At 50.8% G+C, this 10,182-nt stretch overlaps 1 protein-coding gene across 2 annotated transcripts; it reads right to left on the bottom strand.

Annotated features, from left to right (window-relative positions):
* Positions 1-1,556: 1,556 nt before the first annotated feature.
* NDUFS5 (NADH:ubiquinone oxidoreductase subunit S5) lies at positions 1,557-9,130 on the bottom strand. Of its 2 annotated transcripts, none has more exons than XM_044419417.1 (3): positions 9,036-9,130; positions 8,009-8,226; positions 1,557-1,805 (listed from the first exon to the last, which is right to left on the bottom strand). In XM_044419417.1, the coding sequence occupies exons 2-3, from the start codon at positions 8,222-8,224 to the stop codon at positions 1,701-1,703; spliced, it is 321 nt and encodes a 106-aa protein (XP_044275352.1). In that variant the 5' UTR covers positions 8,225-8,226; positions 9,036-9,130; the 3' UTR covers positions 1,557-1,700. The 2 variants fall into 2 exon arrangements, with proteins under 2 accessions (XP_044275352.1, XP_044275353.1); XM_044419418.1 differs by lacking the exon at positions 9,036-9,130 and adding an exon at positions 8,812-8,829 and having other exon boundaries at positions 8,009-8,228.
* Between the last annotated feature and the right edge of the window lie 1,052 nt (positions 9,131-10,182).

Raw genomic sequence — 10,182 nt, 5'->3', positions numbered from 1 at the left:
CCCGAATCTTTTTCATGCTTCATATTATTAAAAATGAAGGGGGTGGGGGCCTCCAACAATGCTTTGCAGGCACTTTGGGAGGTCCCAGTGGCCTCTGTGGTCATGGCATTAAAGACCCCTGCCCAGAATGTCCCCTTCCAATTCTCTGAAGAGCGAGTCAGGCACAAAGGCCTTGGAAGGGGCCCCACTGGTCAGTCGGAGGCTGAGGGCACGCAAGTGCTCCTGCATTCACACAAGCAGCTCCTCCGCCTTTCCTTGAAAACTGCTCAGGCTGAGCCATTCACAGCCGGGCGCCTGCCCTCGCCCTCTGCAGAGGCGGCTGGCTGTGCTGCTGAAGGTGGCCAGACGTGTCGGACCGGAGCAGCCATCGCAGCTACCCCAGGGCCTGCAGACACCAGTGCCACAGCCCGGCACACGGGGAGGCGTGAGGGTGGGAAGCCCGGTCTCTCAGATGGCAAGCAGGCTCACGGGCTGATCCAGCCACGGCAGCGTCGGCCGCACCAGTGCAGGAAAAGGCACTGGCCGGGCCCTGTCAGGCGGACACCAGGCCGCGCGCGTGGGCAACAGCGCCCCACGCCAGGTCGCCCGTCCCCGTGACATGTCCTGCGCCCCAGGTGGCACGAGCTGCACCTCCCACAGGTCGCACCAAAGGCCTCCCCAACTGCCTGTGGAGCCGGAGCCCGGGACCCCCCTGCGCGAACCGCAAAGCCATGCCGGTGCCCACCTGCCCCCCCTCCTTGGCTGTCCTCGCGGGCAGCTATGGGAGGAGGAGTGTGGGAGAGACGGCCTGGTCGGCGCGACAGAGGTGCTGCTCCAGGGCCCAGGAGGGCAGAGTGCCGTGCCACAGTGGGAGCGAAGCAGCATCTGATGCTGGGGAGACCCGGGCTCCAGTCAGCGACCCCGAAGCCCCCTGGCTGACCTTCCATCAGGCTCGCCCCTAGCCTTGCCTACCACACAGGGTATTTGGAAGGCTAACATCAGGCACAAGGCAAGTGGGACAGACAGACAGGTGGACTTGTCCAAAACCACAGGAACAAGAGCTGGCTGAAAAGAGCTTGCCGTTTCCAGCATCCAACCTTTATCACTATGTATGAAAGGTCTGGACAGTCCAATAGCCAAAGCTCTCTGGGCAGTTCCTGCCTGGATTACAGTGGGGGACTTTCTGCTGGCTGGCCCAGCTGGGCTCCCCATCTGGCCTGCCGCTCTGTGCCCAGGCCCACCTGGCGGGGAAAAGTACTCGCTTCTCAGCAGCAGCCTGCCAGGGATGAGCGCGTTTCCCTGCAGCAAAGCAGGTGGAGCCAAGGGAAGGGGCTGCTGACCAATCCATTTCTGCTTGCCTCCAAGTTCGAGCGAAGTGGACAGATGAACGTTCTGGTCCCACCCGCGCTGCACCGGGCCGTGCACACAGATGGAAACGGCTGGTTTGGAATTGGATTTTCACCCTTACTCTGAAAAAGATGCTCCTCCTCATGAATTTCCTCCTTTGTGCATGTCACTCTCTCCCAGAAAAGGGCTATTTGCTCCTTCCTAATCACGACAGCAGAAAACCTCAGTGATCAACATGCAAGAGCCGAGGAGGGATTTTATTCAAGCCCGGGACAGACTGCAGCTTCACTTATCCCACAAGCAACCCGTGCCAGGAAGCGAGCGCAAGACAGTCGGAGCCAGTGGGCTCCCCCACAGCTGTGGGCAGCAGCAGTTCAGGGGTTGGTCTCCGGCTTGCCACTGTGGTAGTCTGGCGGGGTGTATTTCCCTTCCTTCATCAGCTTCTTCTTCTGTGCAAGGATAGTCTTCATACGCTGTATCTGCCAAAGGGAAAGGAAGAGAAGAATTGTGAAGCTGTCTTCTGCATTAAAACCTGCCCCATTCTGCTATTCAGAGAACAGAAATGAGCCACGTTCCCGTCATGGAAGGCGCTGACTCCATTCTTCCACTGGTAACCTGGAACCCACACACAGACTGTGGGTCACACTGGTGGGACATCCCATTCAGAGAAGGAAAACTGGCAGTGGGGCGTGGGGGGAGAGACCAAGTCAAGACGGAGTTCTTATTCCCAGTGCTTAGCAAAGGAAACTTTTCTCACCCCCACATGAAAAGATGCATCAACCAATACTCCCCCTGCCACACAATCAGAAACATAGAAGCTCCACTATCATAGAATCATACTAAAATAGGATCCAGGGGGCCCAATCCACTGCGGGACTCCAAGTTAAAGCATCCCTCTCAGATGGCTGCCCAGCTGCATCTTCAATACTTCTAGTGTGCAAACACCCACAAACTCCCTAGGCGATTGTTTCTGTTTTCGTACCACTCTAATAGTTAGCAAGATTCTCCTGATATCAAGTTGGAATCTGGCTTCCTACAACTTGAGCTCCTTATTCCATGTCCTGCACTCTGGGATGATAGAGAAGAGATCCTGGCCTTCCTTTTTGTAACTAGTATTGTACACTACGATTCTATTTCCCCTCATTCTCTTCTCGCGGCTAAACATGCCCCATCCTTTCAATCTCTCCTCATAGGGCTTTGTTTCCAGTCTCCAGATCATCCTTCCTGCCCTCCTCTGAAGCCTCATAGAATCAAAGACTAGCAGAGTCAGAAGGGGCCATGAAGGCCATCAGGTCCAACCCCCTGCTGTTGCACGACACCAGCCTACACCATCTCACGCAGATGGCTGTCCAGTATCTTTTGGAATCTCTCTAGTCTGGGAGAGCTGACGACCTCTCCAGGCAGCTGGTTCCACTGTTGCATTGCTCTGACAGTGAGGAAGGTTTTCCTGATAACTAGCCTGAATCTGGGTTGTTGCAGCTTGAACTGATTATTCTGATACATTCTGGTATCGGCAAGGAGAGAGCTTGACCTTCCTCGTGACAGTCTTTGAGGGTCTTATAGAATGATATCATGTCCCCCTCAGTCTTCTCTTCTCGAGGCTGAACATGTCCAGTTCTCTCAGTCTCTCCTTACAGGGCAGTGTTTCCAAACCTTGGATCATTTCTGTTGCCCTCCGCTGGACCCTTTCCAATTTTTCTGCACCTTTCTTAAATCTTGGTGCCCAGAACTGAACACAGTGCTGCAGAAGAGGCCTGACCAGTTCTGAATAAAGAGGTTCCCTGATGTACAGTGTATCACAGAAGTGAGTATACCCCTCACATTTTGCAAATGCTGGTTATCACCTACAAAGCCCTTAACGGCTTGGGACCGGGATACCTGAAGGAACACCTGCTTCCTTACTTGCCCTCCTGCCCCCGAGATCGGCAGCAGAGGCCCTCCTCCGGGAACCCTCCATGAAAGATATTAGTGGGCAAAGTACCCGGAGGAGGACTTTCTCTGCGGTGGCGCCCCATCTGTGGAATGCACTCCCCAGAGAGGTCCGCCTGGCGCCGTCATTTGTTTTTCGGCGCCAGGTTAAGACCTTTTTATTCCAACAGTATTTTAATAACTTTTAATATTGGGTTATATATGTTTTTAATCTGCAGCCAGGGTGGATCTGAAATTCATTTGTATTATGTTTTATATTATTCTTATTTATGGAAGTCGTCCTGAGGCCTTCGCGACAGGACAGCATATAAATATGCCAAATAAATAAATAAATAAACAAATCTTTTCATGTGACAACCCTGAAGAAATGACACTTTGCTACAATACAAAGTAGTGAGTATACAGCTTGTATAACAATGTAAATTTGCTGTCCCCTCAAAATAACTCAACACATAGCCATTAATGTCTAAACTGCTGGCAACAAAAGTAAGTACACCCCTAAGTGAAACTGTCCAAATTGGGCCCAAAGTGTCAATATTTTGTGTGGCCACCGTTATTTTCCAGCACTGCCTTAACCCTCTTGGGCATGGAGTTCACCAGAGCTTCACAGGCTGCCACTGGAGTCCTCTTCCACTCCTCCATGACGACATCACGGAGCTGGTGGATGTTAGACTGCGCTCCTCCAACTTCCATTTCAGGATGCCCCACGGATGCTCGAAAGGGTTTAGGTCTGGAGACATGCTTGGCCAGTTCATCACCTTTACCCTCAGCTTCTTTAGCAAGGCAGTGGTCGTCTTGGAGGTGTTTGGGGTTGTTATGTTGGAATACTGCCCTGCAGCCCAGTCTCCGAAGGGAGGGGATCGTGCTCTGCTTCAGTATGTCACAGGACATGTTGGCATTCATGGTTCCCTCAATGAACTGTAGCTCCCCAGGGCCGGCAGCACTCATGCAGCCCCAGACCATGATAGTCCCACCACCATGCTTGACTGTAGGCAAGACACACTTGTCTTTGTACTCCTCACCTGGTTGTTGCCACACATGCTTGACACCATCTGAACCAAATAAGTTTATCTTGGTCTCATCAGGCCACAGGACATGGTTCCACTAATCCATGTCCTTAGTCTGCTTGTCTTCAGCAAACTGTTTGCGGGCTTTCTTGTGCATCATCTTTAGACGGGGCTTCCTTCTGGGACGACAGCCCTGCAGACCAATTTGATGCCGTGTGCGGTGTATGGTCTGAGCTCTGACAGGCTGACCCACCACCCCTTCAACCACTGCAGCAATGCTGGCAGCACTCATACGTCTATTTCCCAAAGCCAACCTCTGGATATGACGCTGAGCACGTGCACTCAACTTCTTTGGTCGACCATGGCGAGGCCTGTTCTGAGTGGAGCCTGTCCTGCTAAACTGCTGTATGGTCTTGGCCACCATGCTGCCGCTCAGTTTCAGGGTCTTGGCAATCTTCTTATAGCCTAGGCCATCTTTCTGTAGAGCAACAATTCTTTTTTTCAGATCCTCAGAGAGTTCACCGTGAGGTGCCATGTTAAACTTCCAGTGACCAGTATGAGAGAGTGAGAGCGATAACACTAAATTTAACACACCTGCTCCCCATTCACACCTGAGACCTTGTAACACTAATGAGTCACATGACACTGGGGAGGGAAAATGGCTAATAATGCCCAGTTTGGACAGTTACACTTAGGGGTGTACTCACTTTTGTTGCCAGCGGTTTAGACATTAATGGCTATGTGTTGAGTTACTTTGAGGGGACAGCAAATTTAGTTATACAAGCTGTATACTCACTACTTTACATTGTAGCAAAGTGTCATTTCTTCAGGGTTGTCACATGAAAAGATATAATATTTACAAAATGTGAGGGGTGTACTCACTTCTGTGATATACTGTATGCCTAGTATGTCACATGATTTGGAAGTGACGCTTCTGTTAATGCCGCCCAAAACAGCATTTGCCTTTTTTGCAGCCAGATTGCACTGTTGACTCATAGTCAGCTTGTGATTGACAACAATTCCAAGAGCCTTTCGACTTGCCATATTGTTCCCTATCCTGTAACAATGCCCTTGGTGTCTTTTTCCTAGGTGGGGAACTTGGCATTTGTCCCTACTTCATTTCATTCTGCTGTTTGCAGCCCAGCACTCCAACCCTGAATCTTCTTTTTGTCCTCTGGGATATTATCCCTCCTTTGCATCAGACCACCATGGGAAGGGACAGAGAAAAGTGGGGCAAGTTATCAAAAAGATGCCTTCATGTTGCAGTCTGGGGAGAAAAGCTGCTCCTAGGACCGTTACATAATGCAAGTCAAAGGGCCTGCATCTGTTGGCTGTACAGATAAGGAGAGGGTCCTGCACAGAGCAGCCTTTGCTTCAGGACTGCCAATTTCTCCTTGCCACAAACCATGTAAGTTTGCCAGGCTCCCGAGGAGCCTGCTCAACTGACCAAGATCCGTTCTCTCTCCACTACAGAAACCGCAGAAACTGAGCCATGGAAGGCCTGTTTTGATTGCAGGAGACAGGGGGCAGGGGAAACAACCACTTCGCTGCAGCAGCACCTGGCACACAAGGAAAACAAAAAGTGCTGAGGACACATTTTAGTGCCCTCCACTTTTCTGCCACTTCCCCAAGTTTTCAGCTATTCCAGAAAGGGGAAACAGTGACTCCCTCTGCTCTTGGCTCCTTTTTGAAGCTCTTACTGCTGCAGCTACTATAAGGAAAAAAATATGCCATCAATCTCACCATTACACCCAATGAATGAACTAGAGGGGTTTCCATTAAATTTAAGGGTAAAATTAAACAAATAGGTCAATTAAAAGATTAAAGAAAATGAATAAAATGGAGAGATAAAAGCAATATTGCATAAGAAGAAAATAACTTGGTATAATGTGCTTCAACTAGAAAGTTGCACTAGAGAATACATAAGGAAAGGGGTAGATGTACGGAGTACACAAAATTTGAAGATAAGATTATAGAAAAGGAAAAGCAAGAGAATATGCAGATGAAAGGGATAGTAAGTAAAATTGATAAGATACTATTAGAGGAACAAGATCAGTATGATTCACTTAAAGCAACATGGGAAACAGATTTGAGAAAGAACATCAATAATGAAGACTAGGGAAATCTTTGGACAAAGATGATACTAAAGTGTATGTCAGTAAGATTAAAGGAAAGTTTTTACAAGATTGCATAATAGTGGCATCTAATTCTGGTGAAGTTGAATTGTATAGATAATACTTGAATTTATGTTGGTGTGATCATGAAGTGGATACATATTTATATATGTGGTAGGAATGTGAATATATAATAAAATTTTGGCAAGGGGTTTTAAAGAGTGTAGTAAAATATTAAATTTAAAGAGATCTATGCCCCGGAATTGCATTACACTCAGTATTTGATAAAAATGGGGCTGGAATAATAAGGAATAACAAATTTAATAACTGCAGCAAGATTAATTATAGCTAAGAATTGGAAAGTAAAATATGTTACCAATTGTCTGATTGGTATAGAGAAGTTTGGAATATAGCTATTAATGACAAATTAAAATGTGAGATTAAAGTGAGAAAAGAGCATATGAAGAAAAATAAGTTTAATGAGATTTGGGGTATATTTATTGACTATGTTTTTCAAAAAGTGGAAAGGATTCGAGCCTTCAAAAGAATCATTGAAGTTTTGGAAGAGGGGGAACATCCTGAAATGTTTGAACGAGAAGTGCCATTTTGGTATCAGTAAAAGAGCAAGTCACAAAAAGTGGATGGCAGGGGTTTTGCCACTCTCACAAGGCGGCTCTGCAGCGGCTCCCAATCACAAACAACAAAGTGGCCCTGTTGGGTCCAGACAACACAACAAACCATTGTGGACAAGAACAGCCCTAAAACAAGTCGAACCTTCTATGTTGCTTGTTCAAGCACCAGTGAGGCACGGTAGTTAAGAGTGGGGACTTGGGAGATCTGGATTCCAGTTCCCATGCAGTCATGAAACTCACTGGGTGATCTTGGACACTCAGCCTAACCAACTTCACAGGGTGGTTGCAGGGAGGATATCACGGAAAGGAGCTGCCTTGGGTTTCTTGTAAGAAGTGTGGTTGCATATACGTGTACAGCAGTAATAGCAATAGTGAAAAAGAAGCCATCCTGCAGAAACTGTTTCGAGTTTAATGACATGGCAATGCATGCTGGCTTGTTACCCATGATGTGTTGTGCCATGCAAGCAGGTCAGTGTCTTGAACAATGAACTTCACACAGAACAGGCTGGAGAACCTGTGAACTGCCACTTCCCTCTTCCCTCACCACTGTGCAGCCAGCTGGAGCTGAAGGCAGCGGCAGTCCAGCAGCTGCTGGAGCATTACAGGCTCCCCAGCCCTGATCCAGAATAAAGGCGGGCTCCCTACCCTGCGCCACCCACTTGTATTGGAGCCTGGTGACAAATCAGTTCACTACCTCCACAGGCTGAGAGCAGAAGATGAGCAGTGGCTCTACAGAAGAAAAGAAAGCGCCTTCTGCATTTGAAATGAGCTCTCTACCAAACTATGGCCAGATAAGAAGAACCAGCTACTCTTCTAGTCCCCCCACAATATCTGCACGATTGCTTTAAGCATCCCACTGGAAGTGGCATTAAGCTGTGATGGGATCCCCAAGTCAGAGCCGATCATTGCAACTGAATGTGCATAAGAACTTGTTTTCTCTGACACAAAAGCTCGGAAGGCATGAGTAAAACGGCAGTCTAGCGTCTCTTCTTCCTCTCACCATTTTTTGCTTGTTCACACATTCATAAAGGTCCTCCTTCTCCTGTACGCACTCCCGGTTTGCACGTGCCAGCCCAATGCCATCGGCACACTCCAGCCACTCCTTTTCAAAGGCATGGCACGCAGCAGCGTGCTTGTTGGGCTGGGAGGCACTCTGGATGAGCAGCCATCTATCAAAGTTGATTCCCAGCTTGTCCTGAAGATCAAGAAGAGGCATGGCTGAGGAGAGAGGTGTCAAGAAAAGGAATCAGAACCTGCACAACAAGGCATGCAACAGAAGAGGCAAAATCACAAGAATATTCCGCATTCATCCAATTCAGTTTGCCCAAACCCAACATACATCCCTTGCACATATTAATTGCAAGTTTGTGCACTTTTTCTTCCCTGACTAGTTAATGCTAGCCAAATGAAAGGAGACTATATATAAATCTAGACAAAATTTTAAGACACTTAAACTTTTTTTTTTAAACTATGGTATTGATGGTTGCTATGGTCAAACATTTCCTCCACCCCTGCTCTCTTATTTCTACAACCAGAAAGAAACTATTTAGATGACCTCTTGCTCTTGGTACCCTGATGCTCATCTTCAACTGGAATTACCAAATCTAAGGCCACAGCCCTTGTGAATGGCACAAAGAACATGGTGCTGGTGTTGGACTAGGGGAAGAGACACGCAGATTCTAGTCCCCATGAACGGCCTCTCCGCCTGGCCTGCCTTGCGGAGTTGCACTGAGCATAAAAGAGACGGGGTCCAAGAAGCCACCTTGGACGCCTTGAAAAGAAGTGCAACTGCAACATTAATGTCATCCAGATTCCTGGATGCTAGAGCTCGGCGCGCTTGCCAAAACACGAGTCAGGCGTTCAGATGCTCGACCCAGTGGAGGAGGGGCAGCGCCGCGCCTGCCGCGCTTGGGCGGGGAGCAAGCCGGGACCGTCCTTCGGGACCCCGCTGCGTCGCGAAGCCGCCGGCGGGGACCTAGCAGTGCTGCCCCCCGACTCCCGCACCCATGCCCCGCCGGTCCACCCACCTCCTCGACCGCCGCCGCCCGTCCGCCCTTTCCCGAACGTGCGACACCGCTGCCGTCAAGCGCCGGCACTTTTACGACGTCCCGCCCCTGCGCCTGTCGCGGCGCCCGTAAAGTGCTCATGCGGCACAGAACTGCGCATTCTTTTAGAATCGCCTCGTCGCCGTCGACGGACAACTTCCGGGCTTCGCTTGGATCATCCCTTTGGACCTCCTCCGGGAGGTGAAGCGAGGGCGGCCGCAGAGGCCGAGGCGGACCCGCCACTCTTTCCGTGGTCTGGCAGGGGCAAGCTTTTAGGCAACTTGTCATAAGTCGCTTGAGGTCCGTGCAGCTCTTCCAGCACCGGCACCCTGGTTTCGGTGGAAAGAATGAACACGGAGCATGGGCGCTTCACTTGGCGGGAGAGTCTGAATGCCTGGCGCGTTCCTTGCCCAGGCCAGGCCAGGCCAGGCCAGGCCAGGCCAGGCCAGGCGCGGCGCTCCCTTCGGCAGCTCACCAAGGCGTCTGCACCAGCCTCAAGGGCAACCCCAGCAGAGACCGTGGCAGGATCGCAGGCTCGAGCGCCGCCGGTGCACGGCCACAGTGGTCTAGCGCCGCTGCCCCGGAGAGGGCGAGGCTGCACACCCAGCCACTGTTGGTCCGAGGCGCTCTGTGCTGCAGAAGCGCTGGGACGCAACAGCAGTGCAAGTGCGGGGGCAGGCCTAGCTCGCCCTCGCTGGTGAGCAGGCAGGGAGCTCCCGCGAAAGCATCCCCCTTGCAGGTGCAGCATGTCGTGGGCGGCAGGAGCAGGAGCAGAAGCAGAAGCAGACGGGGCGGGTGGGGCCGCTTGGCACGGGGGGCTGTCCGGGGTGTTAAACGCTGGCTTGTTTAGGCCTCCCTGAGTGTCAGGGCTGGCATGGGAATGGAGGAAGAGTTCCGGGGCAGGAGGGCCAGCTTAGCTCTCCCCCCACATCCCACTTGAGGGGCCCGTGCCTCTGGGAAGCCCCTCCAGCAGGGCATGAGAAAAACATGAGAAAAGCCCTGCTGGATCAGGCCCACGGCCCAGCCAGTCCAGCATTCCCTGCACACAGGGCAAACAGGATCCCCAGAGTAGGGCGGGTGAAAGCCCTGCTCCTACCCAAGCTCCTCAGCAAGTGGTATGCGCAGGCAG

This window comes from Varanus komodoensis, unplaced genomic scaffold (genome assembly GCF_004798865.1).
Source record: "Varanus komodoensis strain SLA01 unplaced genomic scaffold, ASM479886v1 scaffold103, whole genome shotgun sequence".
Classification (NCBI taxonomy): Eukaryota; Metazoa; Chordata; class Lepidosauria; order Squamata; family Varanidae; genus Varanus; species Varanus komodoensis.
Note: the sequence above shows the minus strand (reverse complement) of the source record. Positions and strands in the feature narration are given on the sequence as shown.